The sequence below is a fragment of the Diorhabda carinulata genome, chromosome 8 (genome assembly GCF_026250575.1).
Source record: "Diorhabda carinulata isolate Delta chromosome 8, icDioCari1.1, whole genome shotgun sequence".
Classification (NCBI taxonomy): domain Eukaryota; kingdom Metazoa; phylum Arthropoda; class Insecta; order Coleoptera; family Chrysomelidae; genus Diorhabda; species Diorhabda carinulata.
The window spans coordinates 3219833-3247002 of NC_079467.1; the positions used below are offsets into that span (position 1 = coordinate 3219833).

General features: G+C 32.6%; 1 protein-coding gene across 2 annotated transcripts in view; it reads right to left on the reverse strand.

Moving 5' to 3' along the window:
- LOC130897445 (myosin-10) overlaps positions 1–27170 on the reverse strand; it is a 116803-nt gene that overhangs the window by 30498 nt on the left and 59135 nt on the right. The window contains exons 6-9 of one of the 2 annotated variants that reach the window (XM_057806293.1): positions 24802–24857; positions 8300–8524; positions 7814–8140; positions 1433–1725 (exon numbers count right to left, since the gene is read on the reverse strand). In XM_057806293.1, the coding sequence (XP_057662276.1) occupies positions 1433–1725; positions 7814–8140; positions 8300–8524; positions 24802–24857 (901 nt within the window). The remainder of the gene's footprint in view (positions 1–1432; positions 1726–7813; positions 8141–8299; positions 8525–24801; positions 24858–27170) is intronic. The other variant, XM_057806294.1, reaches the window with a different exon arrangement.

A 27170-nucleotide genomic window follows, 5' to 3' on the forward strand; every position in this document is an offset into this window, starting at 1 on the left:
CACTTGATCTGAATCCCATAGAGCTTGATTGGCATCAGTTACAAAAAGCTATTTACGCAACCATAAATCATACTTGAGCTTAGAAATATTCATCCAAAACTTTGGGCAGAATACGCACAAAATTCATTGGACAACTTGGTGGAACGTATCTAGAAGATGTGCTGTTAAGATAAGTGCATATAGGAGTCAAACGGAATATTAGTTTTCGTTTGGTTTTTTTATTCTTTATTAAAACTTGATTTATTTTCGAAAAAAGATGTCATGATTCGCTTTTGGCATTCAACAGCCGAAAAAATAATATGCCCTTCAATCAATATCGATTATTTCAAAAGCTGTTTATTTTGTTCATAATAAAATTGGTCTCTGAAAGGTTATAACATGACGTGAAGTGTAGAATTGTGAGATGAAAAAAGTTGATTCAGCCCAATTTACCTATTTCCAAAATCATCTTATTAAGTTGGTACGAAGATTGCTATCAAAGTTTTGAGATATGGCAACACTGATTTGAATATGTCAAATCTGAAATTCTAATTATAAACTTTGTCATTTTCAATGCTAAATGTACTCAGAACGAGTTGTCATATGAGTGTTATTTGACTTGTTAACAGATTCGACGTGGATGAAACCATACCGTGAGACATTGAGACATACTTAGGCTTCAGTTCCACTTGCTTACATTCAAAATGGCATTGGCTGTCAAAAAGATATGATCGCGTTGGATCATGTGTCGATGGGGGAAAGAAATGATGAAAAAATGAAATCGCGTTGCTTCAAAAGACGTCTATAAGATCGTGGAAGCTGAAGAATCATGGAACTATGCAGATGAACTCGAAGCTAAACAACAATCGATTGTATGAGACTTCCAAGACGAGTCAAATCCAACAAAAGTTGTTCGAAGCAAATGGTCGCTTGTTTCATTGCATTAGATTATACAAAGAGAGATAATTATCCACTACCCATTCATAAGCCATCGACAAGGAAAGTATTGGTGAAAACTGGAGATTCAAATCATCCAATGTGATTTGTGGACGCACTCACAAAGTTTTTTGTAATTCTCTGTAGTTCTCAGGATTATTGAAGAGCATCATCTATGTTCCTTTCACCATCAAAGTGTACAAAAGTTCTTAGTAATAGATATCGATTCAATGCATGTACAGAACACAACATAATTTCTCAAAATAGCATGTGGTTTCTCCATAACTGAGTGCATTCTCATTGTATATCGTCTGTGCGGAAACACACACAATTTCCTACTATGAATTGAAGTATCATTGTTTAGAATTTTTCCCAGATGAAAACGTTTACAAGAAAACGTTCAAAAGTACAGGCATTTAACATCAAATTGACTGTATTTATACCCACTAATTGTCAACCGGATTACCTTGAATTCCTTAATACCTAAATAACAATGGATTTTAAATTCATAACTTACCTTTCTAATCTAGCTGTAAGTTTCTCAACTTCACTATTAAGTGCGTGTAGTTTCATCTTGTACTCTGCTATTTCTCGTTCGTGCAGTTCACGTTCTTCATGTTTTTCTTGTTCTGCGCGATCTCTTTGTTCCCTCAATTGATTCATCTGCTTTTCTTTATCTCCGATTGCTTCTTCCAGTGAAGATAAAGCACCTTCGGAGGAGCAATGATGAGCTTGCATAGCAGACAAACGAGCTCTCGCCATATCTACTTGATTGTCTTTTTCTTTAAGAAGATCTTCCAGATTTTCAACCTAAAAATTCGCATGGATTAAATACTTTTCGATTTTGAATTTTAGTCAATACTTCAATGGAAGTGTTAATTATTTCTGTTATTAAAACGTGAGATTAATAGTGTTATAAACAGATTGATTTTGAATTCATGCAAAAATTAGAGTAAGGATGATCAACTTTTCCTGAATTTCTTTAAGTTTCTCTCACGCAGAGGAAATAGTATTTCTTCAGCTTAATTCACAAACTTCGTAACTCCATAGCACCAAATTTTAACGTTAATAAAATTGGATAAAGACTTTACCTTTTTTTTAATAAAGGATAAAAGTACTGGCCAGATGTCAAATTTCGAGAAAATAATTGAAGAAAAACAGTAGGTAAATTAACACGGATTGCGGTTAACTTTAAACAAAATGGGAGTCTGGAGTTGCGATGTTTTCTATTTAGACTTTTAGACTAGACTATTTAGACTGGTATCAAAATGTTCATTATAAGAAAATAGCGGAGTTACGTGGTTTACCGATGATGTACTTATGTTTTGAAAAAATTATCAATTTTTGAATTGTAATATTTTGAGGTATAATAGCGAATGAAGAGGACAAAAATATCATTATGAGAAATTTATATATAGCTAGGCAGATTAGTTGGATATATAGGAGTGCCAAAACAAAACATTTAAAAAATAGTAATCAAAAAGAAATTTCTAATAATCTATTGAGAAAGAAAATATAAATAGAAACGTAATTCGCACGTGGAAAGTGGGAACTTCGTAAAATGTAGTCGAAAGCTTACGAAATTTAGGAGAAAAGAAGTTGGTTATGAATTCCTATTTCACTCCAGAAATATCGATTGAGTTTCAAGAAAACTGATCTGCCGATAACGAATTAATGAAATCTTTCTATTTCTTGTTTAGATCTTTTGCAGATGATATTAAATAGATTTTCTCAGTTATAAGTAAATTACAAGTTGAAAATGACATTTAATATCTGTTGAATATGATGAGAAAGATTGTGGTCGTTCATTAAATTAAGTAGACGATTGAATTCCAGTGTCTGACAGTTCTTCAATAATTTACTACACAATAATTACTCAAATTATTGTTTTAAACAAGGTCTGTTATTATGTTATATCTCACAGTTCTGTTCTGATTGAAAGAATAAAAATATTTTCATCAGGACTAATTTCTTCTTAAAAAGGAAGTACGGCAGGACGACTCTTATATTCTAACACTTACCATATATAAGATAAAGAAGTCCTTATTACATAGGGATTTGTAGTTTCACTTTTTGTTTTTCATAAACATATTCTATTTAGTTTTTTTCCAAAATGTAATGCTCAGTGTGTTACATTATTTCCAATATGGAAACCACAAAAAAAATGAGAAAAACTCAAATAATTCCACAACCTTTATTCTTATTTTTATACGCGTTCTATTGAAGGTATAATATACAGAGTGTGCCATTGAAAAAAAATGAGATTTTGTTATTGACAAAATTCGAAACTCATATAGCATGATTCTATGTAGACTCGAAAATTGAGAGAAATCAATAAAGTTTTGTGTTTGAAAATTCATTTTGCAAATGATGCCAGTGCGCCTCATTTTTATTTTGCGGAATTTTCCAAATATGTTGAGTTTTCAATAAAAATTTCAAGTAACCTCATATATTTCCTAAGCCGTGCTGTAATCAAATAGGTCGGTCTTTGAAAGTTTTTACCACTAAATTAAAAAACGCAATAAAATGTAGGGTGTTATATTAAAAATTCCAAAGTTGATGTCGATACTGAAGAATTGGGAGATCCTGTATAATCCAAGAGTCAATAATCTAAAAATTCTTTTAAATACAAAGAACTTTTGTAATGAAATTTTTTGATCACTTTTACAGGTTTGGATAAAATTCCATGGGTCACCTGTATACATTGTAAATGAAGTTTGACCAATTTATGGGTTAGTACTTATTTGTTAGTGAAGCACTAATCAATTATTTGCACTTACCGTTAGCATATATTATTATTATGTTTCAAAATCACCTCACACTTTGGTCGGGAAAAAGTTTTTCCTCATTTTTTGGAGTACAATAAATTTTCAGAACGGTCTGGAGTATTCTGGATGTATTTAAACATCACATAGTCGGAAAAGAATATTTGTTTGTCCTCTTCAGGACAATAATATTTAGAAAATACTCTACAGACAATATGGTTCATGGTAAAAAAGTACAGGCCAAGTTTTTTAATAATATATCGCGTGTTGAGAATGAAAGTGCCAAAGTGAAACTATATTCTATTAAGAAAGAAAACTGTAAACTGTAGGTAACTTCAGTACTGAAAAAATATGAAAAGTAGTGAGTTGAATGAGTTAGTTTTTGAATTTCTAAGTGATAAAGTGCGAGTTTTTAGGTCCATGTTGTATGAACTCGATTTTCTTGAAGTCTGGATTAAGGTCACAATTCTCAGCGCGCGATTTAATCGCATACTAATAAATATTTATAAGGAAAATGAATATGCTCTAAGAAATTATTGAGAGATGCATTAATATGCGTACTACAGAGTGGATAGAGTAAAATATAAAGTACTCTATCTTGGAAATTATTAGTCTTAGAGACTTGCGGTTAAAAAATGTTGACAAAAACAATTTTAGATTTAAAAGTTATCGGGGGCCTAGCCACTATAATGAAAATTTTTTGGCTATTCATTGAAATCCACCAATCAAATTGTACCAAAAAATATTTTTTCCTTATTTTTGAACACTTCATGAGGTATACAAGTGTTTGATACCAAAAATTCGGAGTAAGTAGATGAGGCAAAAATAATGCTGTGATATGAAAAAAGCTGCGAAATCAGAACTTATATTTAATTATATTTTTTAAATTATTATACATTCCAATATTATGAATTTTTAATGTGTGATTTTGAATGGAAAATTTCAAGATATTAAGTTGACCAATCGAAGAGAATTTGTGGCGGTACCTCACAAGCTTTTCTACATATTGATGCACGTTTGCTCTGAATCTAATGCAGACGCAGTATGAAAGTTTTCTGATTGAAAGCATGTTCCGCAGAATTATTCGCGATTCACGAGTTGAATATTATTAAATTTGGCCTTTGCAATAACGGATGTGCGGGCTGATGCATATTCTTGATGAAACAACACTTTCTTATTAGCCAAATACGACCGTTTTTGCTCGATATTTTCGCTCAAACGTTGTAATAAGTTCGCATAATTCTCGCCGTTGATAATTTTTTCTCTTTCAAGATGGTCAACAAAAATTATCCTACGCGCATTCCAAAAACCCGTCGCCATGACCTTACCTACAAATGGAACAGTCTTTGCCTTCCTTTTAAATCCATTGTTTTGATTGTTCTTCAGTTTAAGGTATGAAGTGATGGACCCACGTTTCATCCACTGTTATGTGGATTTCGGCTTTATTTTTGTGAAACATTACCAAACACTCGATAGAAACATCTTCACGACGCTGTTTTTGTTTCATTGTGAGCAAACGCGGCACCCAACTTGTACATGGCTGCCTCATGTACAAATTTCAAGTTAATACGTGGTGTATCCCACTTTTTCAAATGCGTATTATGTCTACTGGCTCGCGCACTTTCATCATCAGTACCGCTTTTTGGATTTTCTTCACCATTTTTGGAGTCACCACTTCATTTGGTCTACTACTGCGATGCTGGTCTTGGCAGGTCGTACGGCCTCGTTTAAACTCTGCTATCCAATATTTTATTGTTGATAACGAAGATCTAACTCAGACTAGACTCTAGTACAACTTTGATATTGGTTGTGCTAACGCATTTCAAATAAAAGTACTGTATCACATGACGATAACCAATTTTTCCCATGTTCACAAATTCACTTGAAACATATGCTGTATAGATTGTGTACTACATCAAGCCAGGTACTTCTGTAACCATCCTCGTAATGTAATTCTGCGGAACGCTGGTTCTTTGACCATTTGTAGTATTTGCCGTTTTTTAACCACATTATAGACCTGTTTTTGCGTGCCTATTTGTCACCGTGGATAAAACGTGGTTCTACCATAAAACACCAGAAACCAAACAGTGGGTTTATTGGGGTAAATCATAATTTATGAAGAACTAATAGCGTTTGTTTCAACGAATAAATACTTATTTTGATGATGTTTACAAATTTCTTTTCTGAAAAAATTAAAGTAGTTTCTTTTGCAGTCCATTTTTTGTTGTTGTTGATGTTTATATATTTAATATTATCGAAAAATTTATTTTGTGTCAGTTTCCAAAGTCTAATTTAGGTGGCAGGAAACTTCCAATAATCGTATTGATAATTCTCTTTTGCCCTATAAAGATTAATATGAGCGCTCATAATATTAAAATGTCGAAGCACAAAAGATTGTATTCCATACATGAACTGTCGCTATTAAATATCATTAATTAATTTTATCGCTATCATAAAACATGTTCACAACCACCAATATCATTTGTTAACTACTTTCGATTAGTTCCATATTACAACAAAATTTTCAAATAAATTGTTGAATTATACTTTGATTTTTTTATTTCAAATTCTACTTCCATATTTTTTTCTGTTTGTTTCGACAGTTTTTTAATATATTAGAATTATTCATACCGTTTTGTGTTTTGTCGGAAAGTTGTCAACAGTGACATTAGATTTGTCGAACCGAGAAACAAAATTTTTTTAAATCATATTCAAATTTACAGCCATCTATGACAACACTTTCAATCATTGACACTCATGAGTCTAAATGGTGTGGGAGCAAGTAGTTATGCGAGAGTGTTTCCCTAATGTGCGTTAAATTAGTGTCCAATGTTTTGAAGATAGAAGCAAACCTGATAGTACACGTACAGTTTATTGACAAAAACAAAAACTGAAATTTTGACTTTTTTTATACAATTCCCGCTCTGTTTCGGTCATCAGCGTCTTCGGTATCTTTGAACGTTTTATCGAGAACAGAATCTGCTACTTCTGTACCGAGCATAATATAATTCCAAAACACCAATTCGGATTCAGACCCGAACACTCCTCGCACAACGTCATCACCAATCTTCAAATTATCTTGTCCAAACATCAGTACGCCTCCGACATTTTCATGCATGTCTAGAAGGCTTTCGATCAGGTCTGACATGCCGGACTTGTAAGGAAGCTTCTGACTATCCGATTGCCACCTCCTACAATAAAATTGTTATATTCATAACTCTCCAATCGCTCCATTATCGTCAAAGTTTGTCATTGCCTATCCAAACCATTCACCCCCTTTACCGGCGATCCACAAGGCTCCATTCTGGCTCCAGTCCTATATATTATTTATACGTTTGTCACCCTAGACCCTCTTGACTTCACAGTAAAAGCCCGATTGTATGCGGACGACAAGAAATGCGGTTCCTCAATACTAAATCTTCTGAATTAATTTTTGGATTGGTGCAGGAAATGGAAGGTAACTCTCGATTCCCAAAAAGTTCAAGCCATCGTCTTCACACATTATGTGTGCAAATATCAACTCCAAAACTTCCACCTGAGACTTTGGGGAAAGGTGCTCGAAATACGAAGAGAAACCGTTTATCTGGGAGTGAAATTCACTCACACATTCAGTTGGGCGGCCGATGATCAAAAATTCCTTAAGGGGAGCCATTTTTGCACACAGGCGCCAGTAGCCTTTACGGGGACCTAACTCAACTCAAGATCAGCAGTGTTAGTGTTAGTGTCCACGGTATTCTGGATGGTAAGCATATTATAAAGCATGTTTTTTGTTTCGGGGTGATTCATTGCGTGAAGAAGGCAAATTGAGACCACGGAATCACTTCTTGCCATTGAATGAATAACCATTATTTTCTCTTTCTTCGTTATATGGAAAATTTCAATGATTTATATTAAATCTAAACTTTTAATGCGGCTTTAGAAAGAAAATGTATGAGAACTTCAAAAGATATGTCAGTGTTAGTGATAAAATTATTACTTATATGATATAGCAGCCATAAAAATCTTTCGTAAAAACTTAACTGCTATAATATACATGATGGTTTACGAAAAGGAAAACCAATTAAATTGAATTTCTATGACACTATTGAATAACTATTAAATAATATGAATAGCTATTGAGAAAAAATACTCACTTTTCTTTGTAGAACATTGATCTTCCTATCCTTGATGTCCATATGCTCCCTCATCTCGGCCATTTCGGCTGCTGCTCTGGCTCTCTCCTGTTGAAATTGCTGTGCCTTCTTCTCCGCGTACCTGTTCTTTTCTTCTAATCGCTGCCTTAGTTCTTCGACGTCGGTCTGTAGCATATTGTAATGTTCTTCTTTAGCACACAGCGATTCTTTGAGTACCGCAATGTGCCTTTGGTAGTCTTGGTGTTGTTCCTCTAGCGTCTTCATCTTGGCGCCCATGGCGAGGATCTCCTGGTCTCTGCGTTGAATCTCGACGCGGAACTCGTCCAGCTGCACACACGAGCAGTAGCATGCACTATCCATGCGGGGTATAAGCGACAGTGAGGTGGTAAAACTGAACTTAAGCGGCCATAGAGTCTTATTACCTAGTTACATTCTGATAACTGATCCATCTTTCCCGACTTGCACGTCGTTTAACAGAAAACTTACTTGGCGCTTGATCGGTGGCGGTGCCATGGCGCAGACGACGGCGGAAGGTACTTGTGGTGTCAAACGCTCGACCTCGCTCTCTAATAGCCTGACTTCGCGCTCTAACGTCGCGATTCGTGCATCTTTTGTATCAAGTAGCACTTTAACCGTGCTACTAGAGGGCGAGGGGACTAGTTCCAGCTGCGTTTGAAGGGTGCGCAAAGTTTCGTTTGCTGCTTGTAACTCCTGCAGAGGGAATGAAGAGGAGCTGTCAGATGCCTTTCTCGTCTGCCGGCCGTTCATTGCTTTACCACCACCATCGGAATATTTTTTTGACACATTACCAAGAATACCCACCAAATCGAAACATCACCTTTCAACTACTTACGGCTTTTAGAAAATTGAAATAAATCTTTCATTCTTTGAAGATATTAATAACATACTTTCTTCTGAATTTTTAAGATTAATAAAATTATGATAAATTGTCATGGAAATTTAGATGAAATGGATATTTGTTAAAGTTCAATTTTGGTTTGAAAAATATTTTCAGTTTCTAATACATATTTTATTTCATTTTCCACAGATAATAATCAAAATAATGAGATCTAATTGGTTTGGAGATGGAAATAGATTTTTGATTTTCATTTAATGAATTCTCATTTTATCAAAGCATCTGAAGTTGAGATTGGATAAGTTTCAAGATAATTTCATCCCAGCGTGTGCAAATTTCCGATTCAGCTTTATGTTTCATTAAGATGTATTATAATTATGTATAATACCACGGATTTTCATCTAATTTGAAGATAATTACACAAATACAGAAACAACAAATGCCCAAATAGATATCTATGTTTGCAGACTAAGGACACTGAATATTTAATTTATCTTGCTGCGAGATTGTGGGCTCAGGCTTTGTGAACTATTTGTGAACATTCCCACTCTTATTTTGATACTAATCTATTCATATTCTAATTAGTACGTTAGTCAAAAAGTGGAGTGGGGCTCGAGGTGAACAGTTTGTTATAATTTACTGCATTTATACTAGTAGACTGGATGTGAGTTTGTGATGGTGCATGGAAATAGCTACGTTTAATATACGTTTAGTCCAGTTTGGAATATATGAACGCAATAAATCGGAAATATACAGCCTTAAGGCTCGTTCAGACGGTGACATTCATGTCGTGGCATCAAATGCTGTGACAGCGTTTGACATTGGACATTATGACACCAAGTGTTCACACGTACCAAGACTTGTGTTGCGATATACTATTATCAGAAATGGCAGAACTCGTAACTGCAGTAGCAGATGTATTAAATTAATTCGAAGTTGAGGCAAAAACTGAGAAGGCGAGTGTGGTTAAGAAAGTGGATTAGACGTAGGAACACATTAGGTGCATCAGGAACACTGCTGAGGGAATTGCAATTAGAGGACCCCAAGTCTTTTTACAATTTGCAATTCAAATTCTTCGTTTTTTTAAAGAAAGACGTGAGCAAAATTATACCAGTGGAACTTGGGATTATAAATTTCATCAACACCAGAACCAGTTGTCATTGAATTTTTCACCTCTCGAAATTCATTATTGTATGTTCCTCGAATTGATCTAATTTTTGCCCTCAATGCTTTCACATTTTCTAATTTAAAAATGTTCAAAAGCGCTTCTTCCGCTTGATCCCGTTTATTTCTATCCTTTAATGCTGAAATTGACTTATCCCACAGACAAGGGTATTGCTGGTAACATTCCAGTTATGTAAGTATATCAAACGAAGACATTATCGAATAACAAACAGCAGATTCGCGCCAAAAAATACGTATTGTAGTATCAAACTCTCAGTACTGTCACCGTGGAAATTATATTAGAAGAACATATGGCGTTCCAGATAGTGAGGTTTGCCAAAACCTAACCAATCAAAACATCATGAAGGAAGTAAAACTGAACACCTTGACAAGATATACACTTGAAATATGAAGCAAAAGAAGAAGTACCACTACGGTCACACTAAATAGACATTTCTCATCAGAATAAGTTTGTTTTTCAGTATTTAGTGAGAGTATGCTTGATAAACCTAATCCAAAGCGTTAGTAGTCAAGCAGACATCCCCGTAGACTTGGAATTCTAATACGAGCAGTTGATCTCAAATATTCGTGACATTCGATTGCTATAAGAGTAAGTAGAGGTTTATTTTTGATTCTTGATGCGTGATTTACTGGTACTAAAATAGTGGTTTTTAGACGTTTTTGATCCGAAGATATTGTTTATAACATCTGGCAAAATTCACAACTGAAAATAACGAAATTTCAATTTCCTCTTGCGATAAATCTCTAGTATTTCCTTCAGTACTGTTTTTTTGTGTTTATTTTCTTTTAGTTGTTATATAATTTTGTTATCATGGGGAAACGATATTTCTATGTGAGGTGAGGAAAAACATTCGAAACTTTCATTGGGTGCAACCTTAAACTGATGGATTGTGAACTGAATTGAATGAAAGTAGATTTTCAGAGAATTGTGAGTATGTCAACTTTCAAATCGAGTTATTAACAGTTTATACATAATTTTAAATACACAGGGAGGCCTAAAATAATGGAAACTGTTTATTTTTAGATGAGAAAACTTGTATATATTTGAAAGCTTCTTTAAAAATATTGTTATGTAGAGTATATTTTGAATAATATTATTTCCTCAAGGAATCCAATTAATTAAATGCATCAAATATATTAATACATTAAAATGTAGTTTATCTTGTTGATAAGAATCACATCATCTCATATACAAGTTATCTCAAGCATTGTTAGGCATGAAATAGTTCCACACAAAAAATATCCAGCAGCGTGAGGTTTGGAGAAACACTTTTTCTAGGTTCTCACCAAGCAAAATACTGGAACCCAGCATTCGGAGTCATCTAAAAGAAATACTATTTGATATAAATATTGGGGGTGTCTCTCACGCGCCCTCTGAGGTCTCTCTGTTGACATTTACAACTCTTGTACAATGGAACTGTTTATAGGAACAAATAGAACCAGAATTATGTTATTACTGTTCAGTTTATTTATCAGTATTTCGTAGAATTATATTCAACGGTAGGCACATAAGTTAAGTTATATGGATTCGCTTTAAAACTTAACAGAATATCATTTATCATGAAGTCAGCTTTTTATTGGTTTGACCATCCATGTTCTCTAAATTGCGCAAGAAGTTAAAGAAGGGTACCTTGTGAGGTATTGAACAACTAATGGAGTACAAATCTAAGAACAATGAACATAGAGGTCAATGTGGGATTGGAGTTGATGCAAGTAGAATAATTAACGGGACAGGTGACAGAGCAAACGCTAAGTTTGAAAAAGAAAACACGCAAGGTTGATTAGGTAAGGAATGTGGAAAGAAACTGGAGTGAAAGAATCTAGTATGACTGAAGACACTAAAAAATAACTTGACAGAAGCCAAGTGAAAATATTCAAAAATCAGGAAGAACACAAACTGGGCAAAAACAGAAAATATGCTGATAATTGTTTATAGTAATTTAGGTTAAGGGCCTTTTTATGTCAAAAGCTAATCAAAAACCGAACAAAAAACCCAAATAATTTCTAAAATTACGGGGTGACCGTAATTCCATCTAGAAGTTGTAAGTTTTTTCTCTCAAATGATAAGAAACAAATTAAAAGTTGAAAAAAGAAGTTGTACTAAAATAGTGAAAATATCTATGGCAATTATTATTGATTCGCAACCCAAAATTCTATATTCTTATAATTATTTCGAAATACATAATAAAAAAATAGAATTGTGAATAAATATTATTATTTCGACAAAAAGGCGCATGCAAATGCAAGCTACTCATGATTGATACTTACGAGAAATTTCATAGTACTCCTTGTTAACTTTCAAAAATATTATATTTTGATTCTAATTTGATTAGATCGTGTTTGGTAACTAAACCAATGCAGATAAGGCAGTACTACGTTTTTATTTCTGATTCTTATGATTTAGAATTGGAATATAATACTGGTTTGGTCTCTTACGTAAAAGAAAACTTCAGAGTTTCCATTGAGGTGTTTCGGTCGTGTTTGGAAATTATTTTTCAATCATAATTTTACATGGTCTATGATGATCTCATGTTATTAAAAATATGTTATGCTATAGAAATTAATGAAAATATTGCCTTAACTGAGTTGTTCACACGGAATATCACTTTTTTTTATATACAGTATGAAAAAAATAAATTCATTATTTCGTAAGCCGGCGACTTTGAGGAAAAATCTTCAAACCCGTCGATTTCTATCATCATCGTAATAAGGTCATTGAACAGAACCTGGAGATTTCTCAGAATGTGGAAAAACGCATTGAATTTCCATACAATATACATACCAAAAAATCAACCACCTGTAAGCTTTGATTTAAATATAACCCAAAAGACGTAGAACTCCATAATTTTATCGAATTGACTTATAGTGACTTGAATGTGGATTATGTTTTCGATTTCAGGTGTCCTCACAAAACTAAAACACTCGTTCGCAATAAAGATCAAAACGAATGTTTGGTTAAAATAAAACGTAATCCAAGTAAATTTAAACTTGTATACATCATGAAACCTAAACAAAAATATAGTCGAAGCAATGGACTTCATCTTAAGAACCGGTTCGTAAGAAACCAGAAACCGATTAGCAGGCGAATACAGTCATGACATTTATGTTTTGGGATTCCAATAACTAACTATTATTGTCCTGATTTTCTGACGCATTTTTGAAGCAAAAACAGGACCAAATGTACACAGAAATAAAAAAATGCTTTGGGGAAAACGACTTCAGACAAAGCAAAGATAAACGTTTATACAGATATGTAAAATTTTATAATAAAGTCATTTTTTTGTGGAAAAATATATGTTTCATCAAGCCGCAATCGTTATGCCAAGAATTTCAAATAGATTTAAAACTTTGTGAGATAAATTAACTTTTACCAAGAACTATAGTCATAGCAAACGAAAAATTTACTATCTGATAATGGATAGAATTCTCTTGAAACAAATTAGAACAAGTATACTCAAATGTGAAGAACACTGCTTTTTTAGATATAGGCAATCTATGGTATGATAAAAAAAATCGATGAACAAAAGTGACTGGATAAGATAAATTGTTTTAATAGTTGTCAGACAACTTTGGTAATATCCTTTCTTCCAATATAAATTTACAGACTTGAATTCACTTGAGGTATGAATTAAGAGAAGCTCTAACTTTGATACAACCAGGAATACTGTCAAAATTCCTATGGGTTTGTAAGTTCAATAGTTTCAATGAATTTGACAGGGAAATCTTTAAGTAGATTCTGACGATCATAGGAGAAAACTACGAAGCAAAATCTATGTCACTGCAACAGTTGAACAAATGTAGCGATACTTGGTAAGGAACTACATGAAATATTCAGTCTCCAGTCTGCTAGGATTTATTGAAAAATGTAATATATATTTCGAAAATCACACTAGATACAAATATGTGGTAGTGGAATATGTTGAATTAATATTTTTAAAATGGCTAGTTAAACAAAAGTGACTGGATAAAATAAATTGTTTAGATAGTTGTCAATAGCTTTGGGAATATCCTTTCTTCCAACATAAATTGACAGACTTGAATCCAATCGTAGAGTTTGGTATCAGCATTCAAACATAGAAGATCAACAACTCCGCAATTTTGAAAATTGAAACCACTTATTGAACAAGTCGAAGTCATTTTGTTTGACCTATTTCTTCAGAGTCACTTGAAGTATGAATTAAGAGAAGCTAAAATTTTGATACAACCAGGAATAACGTCAAAACTCCTATGAGTTTGTAAGTTCAATATTTTCAATGAATTTGACAGGGAAATCTTTAAGTAGATTCTGACGATCATAGGAGAAAACTACGAAGCAAAATCTATGTCACTGCAACAGTTGAACAAATGTAGCGATACTTGGTAAGGAACTACATGAAATATTCAGTCTCCAGTCTGCTAGGATTTATTGAAAAATGTAATATATATTTCGAAAATCACACTAGATCGAAATATGTCGTAGTGGAATATGTTAGAATTTATCACCATAAAATCTATCTATCTATAACTAAAAAACAAGAAATTATGGGACTACTACATGTAATATTCTTCTTTTTTAAAATGTATCAAATTGTTTTACAACAATAAGAAATAATACTTAGTCCTCACATTTCTGCAGAGATAAGAATATAGTCGATGTAATATTCTTTTTTGGAAAAATTTTTAATTATCATGCTTGTTGAAGTTCTATGCACCAAACCAGTAATTAAATAAAAGTAAAGATCAAATAATTAAATCGATTGCCTAAATTACGATGTGTAGCTAACTACATAATGTCGAATGATGGTGATTCGATTTGGCTGTAGCGAATTAGTGGATTAGTTACAACTATATACAAAATGACGACACCAAACATGCTTGATGGTATTTCGAAGGCAGTGTACTCAGCTGCATCAAGAATAGCTTCACTTCAAACCGATTTTCCAAACCTAATGTACGTCTATCAAAATTATAGAGACGTAATTGATATTTCAATAAAAAATGAAAATTTTTGTCAGGATAAATGAATGGATATCAAATTTTTCAATTTTTAGTAGACGTTAAAAAAGATAAACGTATTTGATTGATTCTAAGATATGTAGAGAATTTCACATGTATCATATAATTGCTTTAATAATCTAGAATTAGTAGTTTTATGATTTTATTTCTGAGAATATTCTCTCAGAATATTCATTGAACGTAGATGCGACTAATAGGGGATTTATTTGATTACCAGTCAAATGTAGAGGCGATATCTGGAAGTTTATTACAAGTTTGAATTGGCAGTAGATTGTGGGTGATTGTTTTTGGTAAAACCATATTTAGAAATGCGCTCTAAAACTAAGTAATAAATTGAGGCTGTCAGATTCTTCTTTAGCCTTGTGCACACCGCAAAAAAACCTCAGCAAGCCTATGGAGAGAGTGTTTTGTCAAGAGCATACATGTTTCGATGATTTACTGCATTTTCATAAGGGCCAGAGTTGACAGACGATGAACTACGCTGGTAAACTCGTCAATTGTAGAAACCCATGAAGATGTAGCTAGAATCCCGAAACTCATCTGGTTAGATCGACGGCTGAATAAAAAAATGATGATATGTTTCAGGTCAATAAAATCTTCATATTATTCCTCAACCTTGTTACTTGTAAATTACTGCTTACAGAAGAGGTACACAAGGGGGAGTCGCATCCCCACTTCTGTGGAGTTTAGACAAACTCTTATGCAGGCTGACTGAACTCGACGACATAGTCATATACGCAAGAGGATGCTTTGAGAATACACTCTTTGACATAGTGCAAAGAGGACTCAACTATACAAAAAAGTGGTATCCATCTGTGGGACTAAACGTCAACCTAAATAAGACCTACCTAATTTCCATCGCAGGAAGAAAAAGCCTAAAGCCCATCATGCTAGAAGGACAATCATTGATTAGAAAATACAGGTGAAATATCAGGAACTCACACTAGATAGTAAACTATGGAACAAATACGAAGAGGAGATAATCGCTAAGGCCACAAAAGCTCTGATGGAGTGTAGAAACTTTATGGGAAGGAATTTAGGTTGTAGCCCAAAGATCCTACGCTGGATGTACACGGCAATTGTGAGATAAATTATGACATAAGGGGCAGTGGTTTGGAGTACTAGAACTGAATACCACGAGGAACAATATTTCGAAGGTACAAAGAATGGCTTGCTTATATGCAACTGAGGCCATGAAATCATGCCTATCAGCTGTACTAGAAGTGATTCTAAATTTCCTAACTCTCCACTGTACTGAAAAGCGTGGCAGCTAAATAATGACCAAACCTGGGACGAAAAAGTTTAGCTTTAAGGAAAAACTGACACCATAGAAGAAATGAACAGAAAAACCATTAAATGGTATACTGGAATAGGAGTGTAAGGGTCTAGAACCAAACAATCTGGAAGTATGGACAACAAACTAATCAATTTCGAGGCAAAAAATTATGTAATTGAAAAATGTGTCTAGTTCATATTAAAAAGCAATCCATCGCAATCCAATATCATAAAATCCAAACTCTTTTGGGATTGTCTAGAAAAATTGAAAGAGCTAGGTAAGAAAACTAAAGTAACTCTACAATGGATTCCGGGAAACATCGAATTGAAGGAAGATGCAAAGCTGATAAGCTCGCTACAGCGAGGGTTGACATGTCCTCCACGGAACTTGAACGCTTCCGTGATAACCGCTACAAAACAAAAGAAAAAGCATTAGTGAAGATGGTAGATGGGAGCAAAACCAATTGGACAATCTACAGGGGCTGAGACAAACAAAGACTTTCCTGGGAAATTATAATCAGGTAAAATCTGCCGAACAATCTACGAATACTAATAAGAGTCCTATAGGGGCACCGTCACCTCTACAGACACCTGAAAACGCTAGATCCAGCAGATAATGCGGCGTGCAGATTTTGTTGCACAGAGGACGAAACCTCTATCCACGTTCACTCGAACTATGGAATTCCAGAGCACTACACTTGGGAGCATATGAAGTAGAAAACGAAAATCTTCGGCAGCTAAAGCCATTCCAAATTCTGGACTTTTATAATGAGTGGGATCAACAGATTAGCTGTTGAAAACTTAACTGAAGAACATTCGAGAAAAAACATATGATTGTAATTGATTAGCTGAAGTCTATTTCAGTATCCGAGCTCCAATGCCAGTTATAAGAAGTGGAAGGATCGTCTATAACTCTACCTTGCTTCCCAAGAGAATTACTTTGAAGAAGCCATAGTTGGATTGTAAATATTATTTTTTTAAATTAATTCAAATATTTCCCATATATCTTACACATATAAGAAAAACATGAAGGATGGTATATAAACTATGATGTTGTAGTCTCTATGTGTTTGTGAAAACAACTCCCATTATTTGACTACGATAATTAGTTTTGAATTCATCAAACCCGTGGAAATCATTGATGGTAAGAAATGTTGTTTATCAATCATCATTGTTCAGTACACTCAGGAAACTTTTCATGTCACTACTTTCTAAAAACTAATGGGATACGTTAACCTTCAATCTATATTAACGTTTTATTCCTGGCTATGTTTACTACAACCAATACTTTAATCTAGTTTGTATGTGTTTGAAATTACTAAATTTTTAGTTGTTTATTTTGTTTTCTTTAGCACATTCCAATAAACGACATCACAAATCATCCAGCTTTATTCGCAGATCAATTTAGAATCGATTCCGTATCAGTTTGTAACCAATTTCAAATCGTATGCGTTCGCTCTCTAAACAGATTCGAAATCAGACTCGTGAACGAAGCTTCCTGATAACTTACGTTTGATTTAAATTTTTTATTCGTTATAAATATGGATAAGCAATAGATATAAGAGGATTAGGACAAGGAACGCTTCAATTTAAAGAGAAGATGGAAGCTCTCTACCTAAATCAGACAAACTTTAATCGAGATACAACTTTTTTTATACATTTATAAGAAACAAGAAATTCTCTACACTCTGTTTGGCATTTAAATAGGGTAGTGAACTCTTAATGTGAAATAAATGGTACACCGCCCTTACGGTATCTTGATTATGTGCCAGATGATATGAACATTAACCACGGTCACACATTCTCTCATATATACTTCTACGTTCATCACGTCCTCGAAATTTATATAAGTATATTATGACTGAATAAAATAATGAAAGGTATCGTTATTTTTGGTGGAATGGTGTGCTATCATAAGACAAAAAATTCAGAGCTTTATTAATTCATCATAATCGAAAAAACTCTTTCAAATTTTTATTGTTAAAAAGTGATAATAATGAAATTAGTTTCTAAACGAACTTTAGATGTTTACTATTAATGCGAAACAATCGAAGTGACTTTAGTTGAAATAACTGAACTCAAGAGCTGGAAAACATACGAAAAATTTCAGTTATTGCCAAGCACTGTCCAGTTTTTGAAGAAAAATTTTAAATTGTAGTGTAGGCCTTTCCTCTTCAACTTTTTGGAATTTCTGTTTTTCTTATAGCAGCAACAAAATTTGAATCGAATAATGAGACATCTATTATTGCATTGGCAATGAATTACAATTTTTATTGCTACCTCATGCAACCTATTCGCCAGATTTAGCCCCCGCGGATTATTTTCTGTTCCCACACTTGGAAAATGAATAGGTGGTCAAAGATTTTCCGGCAATGAAGAAGTGATGTCGACATTTGATGGCTATTTTGCTATTTTGAAAAAAAATAATGTTTTCTTTGTTAGCCCAGGTATTTTTAAGACCATTCTCGTAGACACATATTAACACTTTCCCTCTGTAGTTGAAATATTTCTTTGCTTTCATGAATGTAGTTGAATCAACTTAAAAATTTAACTTCGTATATATTAAACATATACAGATATTAGAATTTATATTTACACCTCCACTATTTTGGATAGGCAGGCAACTTATAAAACCAGATTTTGTCCGATTTCCGAAAAGGAAATTTCTACTTTACTCGGTAAATGTCACGATGAGTTTTGAATTGAATTGTCTTGTAAAACGTTTGAGTGTATACGGCGTTTCTCTGTAAACTGGGCAACTCGTTCTAAGGAAACTGTCTAGGCAACTTTTTTGCTCATAAAATAATAAATTTTATTTAGGGAACAAGTATCCGTCTATTTAATATAGAGCAGATGAACTACAAATATTCCCATTACTTTAGAAAATATTAAGCATTTTCTGAAAGCCAGAGGACTGTGAACTTAAATAAAAAAATACAACTTTATTATCGAAATTATATGTTTTTATATTATTATGAACTTTGGAGCTTAAGAATTCAGTAACTGAATAATAAAAAAATTAAAGAATCAACTATCTTTATGTAATATTGTACTTAGCACTGTAATCTTAATATTTACTTATTATTAAGTAAAATCCCATAGATTGAAAGGACTATCAGTACTTTGAAACTTCCACTACAGAATCAGTCTCGAAAAATAATTAGTTATTTTCAAGATATAGCATAAATAGGTTATAAAAAACAGTATTTAAAGTCTCATTTTTTCTGGAAAACATCTACAGGTGAATCAAATCTGTAAAACAATCTATTGCCTTTTAAAACTATGTTTGTATTGGACAGCTTCTGTACCACTTGATCTATTGTGATGTCTGCCACATCACCATCATCGTATCTCAATAATAAGCTTTTATTATCACAGAGCCTCATTCTCAGATTCTGAATCAGTGTACACATCTTCTACATTAATTTTTGGCTTGTCATCATAAATTATTTTTCCGATATTAAAGTGCACACAAAAGTCATTGTCGCAAAAACAGTTTAAATTTTTCATCACTATCTCAGTAAAATTTGATTTTATTCACGTTGAATTGAAGAATTTTCCAGTGACTTGATGGACTTTGAGGATGCCAACAAAATTTTTCATTTTGGTTAGTTCTCGATCGATTTCAGCGCTAATTTGGTATAATGCTCAAACTAATTCCAGGACATCTCTTTTCAAGGCCTCTACAAATTTTTCCAGATTTTCGACATCGCCTCCAGTACCAACCAGGTCCTCTTGCAGGTAGCTCCAACGCCGTCTGGAGCGCCTTTACCATGCCCACTTTCCGTATAGTTTCAAGTAAAATAATAAATTTATATATTCATTATTTTATCGTAAACTTGATGAGACATCTAGAATAGTTGTTTAGTCTAGAAAAATCTGGCTTAACAAATCATTATTATCAAACTGGCCAAGATACAAATAGAAATTCCCATCTCTATAAAACAAGTTTCTACGAGAAAAGTAAGACAAAAACTCACTGAAATTTTTCATATTATATTCTAAATTCAGTAGTTTAAAACTGAAATTGCTCTAGAAACGAGAATATGTTAAAGAAATTGTTGAAATGACCATTGGACAATGAATTATCGTCCCATACTTTCAAATTTATCTAGACGTTCAAAAAATAGTTAAAAATTTAATTGGTAAATAATAACTTGGTTGAAGTTGATATTTCTACTCAATAAAAATATATTTTCCAAAAACAAAATAGCAGATACCAAACTATTAGATTAATAGGTACAATTCTATATTGTAAGGAAAATTTTTTATCCAGAAATCATTAAGCAATTATTCATAAGGGAATAATCAAACAATAATTCGAAATCTAAGCATATTGTGCCTGTGAGAGACCCATGTACAAATAATAAACTATAATACTAATTATTTTTGTTCGCCAAATGTTATTTGTTCCCTTTCGATTGTGAAAATCTTGGATACAGCAAACCATAAACATTTAAAAAGTATATTTATGTTTACTAAAAGATGTAATATCAATATTTATTTTCGCTACTGAAATAACGGTACAAGTTTCATTTGTATGTAAACATAACAGCAAATATGGGTGATTCCGTTCTAACTGTGATTTTTTGTATTCAAAATTTCAAGATTTTAAAATTTAACTTTTCTAACTTTTTTATGCATATTATTCATCTATTTTACTGTAAAAATAAAACTCTAAGAGGAATTTACTACAACTTCAAAGTATCACGAGCAAGACACAAATGTCGGATTTTGAGTTCCACGGTACTGACTCATTTATCCACGGTACTGACATGGTAACTTAAGATATTAAACAACAAGTGCATCAATTTTCCTCAGTTTGATCATAAACATTAGAATTTATAAGGTAATTAGTTTAAATCATTTGTTACGACAAAAAAAATTAATAATTTATCGGTAAATTCTAGGAATGGACATGACACGGTACTGACATTCAAGTGATGTAGTATAAGTTTTCTTTAAGTGGCAAGTTATATTGTATAAAAATAATGTTTAAATATCTTAAGAATTATTCAATTAACACAAAATTTTTATTAATTGATTATTAATTAATGACTAGTACAAAAAAACAATACAGGACATTGAATATCACAGTTATAATGGAATCACCCATATATAAAAACGGATAGATAGAACTTACAATATCCCAGACTCGATTCTGTTATTTTTATTGCATCGTTTTCCCAAGGTCAACAGATCAGGATATTATGTTGCCTATTATTGCAAAATGATACGGATAAATATCATTCGAATAGAAATATATGTGCGCTTTCCATAACTTTCCAAAAAAATAGATATTTTAGGTAATAAGTGTGAAAATTACATAAAATTTATATCAGGAAATAAGGACTATTCTAATTTATTTACATCGATTTATGTAACAAATTTATGTAACTCTTGTGAAAAATCTATTGTAACATTCCGTTACAGATAAAATTATATAAGCACCACTTCTACAGATATTTTAGCATCTACGAGGGTGATTTGAAAGTAGAGTGATTTTTGATAAGTTGACACTTTCCCTATAATAATTATACAAAGTGAGTTTTACGCATCAATTATCTCGGCTTGTTTGATTTTTAAAATTTTTGTGTACAAGGGTCTTGTGATACGGCGGTATTATGGTGGTATTAACATTGTTGTCAGATTTTTCCTTTTTCCGGTAAAATAATGAACTTTGTTATTTCAAATGAATCACCCTGTATATTTTTCGCTTTTCGAAATCATCGAGATATAATTATTATTCTTTATTGTATGTTCCCTATACCTAAATGTCATAATTTCGGAGTTATAGAGGCTACATTTTATCTCCGCCATAGATAAAATAAATAAATTTGACGTTTCATTAATCTATTATTGTTGAAGTTTGTTTAAAGTCATAATGGATCGTTTATCTGAAAAAGAACTAATTGATATGAGGATATGGTGATAGGCGTAGTAGTCAACAACAAACGCGGAATATATTTAATAATTTATATCCTAACCGAAATCCCATAACAAGATCTACTGTAAGAAAATTAGTAAAATAGTTCAGTGAAAGATTTATCCAAATCAGGGCGCAGAAAAACTGCATCAACTGAAAACAAATCTTCAGATGTTCGTGTCCTGTTAGAAGACGATCCACACTTGAGTGCTAGACAAATATCCAGGGAACTTGATACCTAGCAAACATACATAATGAAAATTTTACGTGATAACAAATTCGTACAAAGTAACGTTGGTTTAAGAGTTGTCAGATGACGATTTTGATAGACATGAAGAGTTTGCACACCTAATGATGGAAAAATGTTACAATCCAAACTATACAAATTTTTTAAGTAATGGAAACGTTAAATGGCATAATTGTAGATACTGGTCACGTAACAATCTTCGTTCGATGCGTGAATCCCACATTCAATATCCTGAAAAACTGAATGTACGGGCTGGTATTTTCAATTACATTAAAAAAGAACTTTTTTATTAGAAATTTCCAGACAATATTTGGTTACAACAAGATGGTGCCCCACCTCACTATGCGGGTATGGTAGGCAATACCTAAATGTAAATGTGATTGTAGCTATAACTCCGAAATTATGGCATTTAGGTATAGAGAATGTTACAGGAAAAATACTTAGTATTTTGAAATAACAAAGTTCATTATTTTTTATTTATAAAAATCGTACAAGCCGTTTCCGGGATAATTTAGGCGTTCCATTCATAGAACTCACTCTATATATAGTTCGAGCTCTACTTTGGATGTAGAGAGATGGCGAGAAAATAATGTATTAGTGTTTTGATCCACCCTGTGTTAAATTCAGTGGATTTTCACTACTATTCGAATGTTTTGGCCACAACAGATCTTCATTTTCCAATTTTTTTGTACATTGCACAAGGTATTCAACTTGTTACGATTTTTATGGAAACTTGATTATAACTTTTTAAATACCCCGTAGAACACATCACAACCCTATATTAGTGTACGTGGAAAGTTAATATGATTCCAAATATGGGTATTTCATTAAAAAAAATGTATATTTGATATGGCACATCTAAAATACCTTTTAAAATTGTGTAAAATTTACAAATTGATATTTCAAAGGACAAAGGAGGCACAAAAAATAAAAATTGGTTCTGCTGGTTTCTTCAAAACGAATACGAAAAGAACATAAAGGATTTTTCCTATGCCGGAAAAAGAATAGTCATTTAGGTAGAATCCTTCAAACTACAAACTTTAATATACCTCTATATCAAGTATCAAGTATCAGGGTTGAAAGTTTGTAATAATCTTGCAAACTAAGGAAAACAAATTCTCATTAATTGACTTTAATATTTTATTCAATTCTATTGATTTAATTATTAATAATTTAGGTTCAGGATTTCTGCGTATAATATTTACACTTACTAATAATATCCTGTATACAGTGTTCCGGGAACTGACGCAAAAAATTCGAGAGTGAGTAGATGACGTGAAAAAGTTACTCATACAACCCCCCGTTTCTGAACTTATATTTAAATTTATTTTCTAAATTATACATTTGAATTTGAATAAATAATTCTACAAGCTCAGTGGTTAACAATCAGTAACTTTTACAGAGACAATTTGTAGAATCTAAAGATATTAAAAATTAATTTTTTGAATGTATTTTCTAACAAAAAGGTTCTTGTTATTTATCTCGATCAAATTTGTGGTTTAGGAGATATGTAGATTTTTAAATGGTTGTACATGCTAAGAAAAACCGTTCGCCATAAAGAGACATTCTGAATAAAATTATCATAAATTGTAATTATTTATTGAAAATACTTATAAGAGATATTAAAATACGATCAAACATTTCTATCCGAGCTGCATACTGTCTAACATCGTGTTTTTCATAAGGAAAAAATTGAAATGTAGGTATATGCAACACCACCAAACACAAGAAACGAAATAATAGATAGAATAAACTTCCATTATGATGCTATAAGGCATAATCTTGGAATGCTGTTTCATATTCAAACAAATATCCTCCGTAGATTCTGGAAGTGTTTAAAAGTGTAAGGTACCCACTTCAAACATTCATTCAAGTGTTTTTTGTTTTTATTTGATATGTTATAGACTAACCCACTAAATTTTTTTACATTTTATGAATAAACCGATGTTCAACAGTATGTAGTTCAATTAGAAATGTTTTATTGTGTAAGTATTTCCAATAAACAATTACAATTCTTGGCAATTTTCTTCAGAATTTCTCTTTATGGCAAACTGTTACCTTGGCATGTACAACGATCTAAAAATCTACATATCTCCTTTCTATCGAGCTAAACAACAAGTAACATTATAAATTCATATTTTTCGAATGTATAATTTAGAAAATATACTTAAATATAAGTTCTGATTTTGCAACTATATCTCAGAAACGAGGAAACGTATAAAAAATTCACAGCATTATTAACACATTATCTACTCTCTCCCAAGTTTCTTGCATCAAGTCCTGGAACACCCTGTATACCACAAAATAGAAAGAACTAGATCTCTTCATAAATGGGCGTTATTAAATTTTTAAAAATTAGTTGGATGATATGTACTTCAGAAAAAATGGTAAAATGGGTCTGTCCCGGTTTCGAAATTAAATAAATGCCAATTCTGAAATAAAACTGAAAGTGATTTTTCGAGGACGTGACGAATACAATGTAATTAGAATTGAATAATAAGCACCTGCTTTTGAGCCATAGCTTGCATTTGTTGGAACATCTGTCTCTCTTCCTCTTTACCTGGAACAGACCCAACACCCCAAGCATTAGTCCTAGCTGGAGCCCAAGAATGAATTTTGTAAAAATCATCTCCTACACATAGTTCACTGTTCTTTAAATTATATTATCTTAATATGTAGCGACGGTTTTAAATAAGTTCATTACATTTAACGAAACAAATCTGACTCTATGAACAGTATATATGTATCTGGAATAGAGAATTAATTCAATCGCCCAGCTTATATTCACAGATATACATCAGTATCCTGGCCAGTGGTAACGATGTTATGAATAAACATCATACTCTTAACTTATTTCGTAACATGTTGACAAATGCTTTGAGGTCATATCTGAGCGTCCATAATGCTCTACTTTGAACTCTCTACATTGACATACATTTAAAAGAGTTCACTGTCTTCTAAAGTGATTATGAATGTGGCAAAGTAAAATTTGGACTACCATCAATTCCAAAAAAATTTAGATAAACTATTACAACAAAGTTGTATCATTTGTCTCATGTAGCTATTCCTATGATAACAAAAGAAATTTTGAAAAAATCACAATTTTTACCAAGCTAAATTTTGTTATACGAAGGTTGCTACTTTTGTTTTGAAATAGGCAAAGAAAAATTCCAATTTATAATTGGATATATAATTTATTGTTTTTTTCCATTCCTATTGAGGTACATCCGAAACACATCAACAGTTTCTTCTAGGGTAGGGCAACGTTGATCACAAAAACATATTTTTGATTTGCAGGAATAAAAAGAAATCATTGGGTGCCGAACAAAGACTGTACGGTGGATAACTCTTCAACTCGATGTTTCGACAGTTCAAAAACGTTTTTGTTTGAACGTGTGGTGACATGTTCAGTTATTTGTTGTGCGAACAACTTTTATTGGATTTGGCTCCTCTTGAAAGACCCATATCGTCGATTCTTATTTAGTTTTTTCCCTTAACGATCTTATAGGCGTCTTTTGAAGTGGAAATAATAACCAAGAATGCCCCACGATCTGGTAATATCAGTAACGAAGTGCGAGCACGATTGAAGTAGGAAAACTGTGGCTCAAGATGATGCTTCATCGCCAAAACTCGAAGCAATTAAACCCTCATTTGACAATACGTTCTAAGTACGTTAATTATTAAAAATTCCAAACTATATGATGGCAATGACAGATCTGACGTATTCACATCAGTGTTGCCATATCGTAAAACTTAAGTAGCAACCGTCATAAAGTTTATCTATGTTTCAATTTCTTCACCACTGTTATATGGTGATGACCAGTGTACTGATGTATATATAAAAATATGAGCGTAGAATACTGCAAAGAATTATCATGAAAATAAAATGCCTGCTGTTGATACGAAATATTTCCCTAAAATCAGTTTACGACATTCATTTGGTCTGGTTAATTGTGGTCAGTATTTTTATTTTATTTTATTCGTTTTGTTGGTCAAATGGAATAAATTCTATAAAAAATGAATGGGGGCGTGTTGGGAAAACACTTGGGTATGTCGATTCTTATTTTTAAATGGGTGTCATTTGACAGTTTAAATTCAACTCGATGTATATTGTTTATTTTTTAGATTATTTAGAAAATTTTCAGACTTCATTTATGTACTATGTCCTATACATTCAACTGTACGAGAAATATGTAATTTTTTTAGATTTATCACAAAAATTGTCAATGCGATGTTCAAGGTGGTCGCCGCGAACGTCTTGACAACTTGCTGTTACTGTGTGACTGATCTAATCGCAAGCTCGCTTCGCCTTCACATATTCTCACAAAAAGTTTAATGGCGTAAGATTAGGAGATTATGCTGGTCGTTCTATCGATCCCCGTTTCCGTGTTCACCGATTTGGGATAATGTGATTCATGTACTGCCGCACTTTTATTTGGTAATGGGGTGGTACTCCATCTTGTTGAAACCTTATTATATTCGTTGGAACTTGTGGTTTTCCTGGATCAGTTTATCAAAGTTGGCACGATATTATTTCGCAGCGTTTCTAAATATTCGTGTCTATTTAAGTTGCCATCAATGAAAAATGGATCTACAATTTTTTTTCTTGCTTTTGCGTATGTTCTTTTCTTATCCAATGAGAATTTTTTTTAGACCTATAGCGACAATTTTGACGATCCTTTGACCGTGCGTAAATATGCTCTTATCAGAAAACAGAGCATCTTATTGGAACATATTGTTATCTTACATCTAAAACAGTAGGCTTTATGAAAAAAACCTAAACCAAAGTTTTTCTAAGAGTTACCATTCCTGAGATATCGCGATTCTAAGAGTCACATTTTACATATATGCACATATAAGCTAAGTATATACA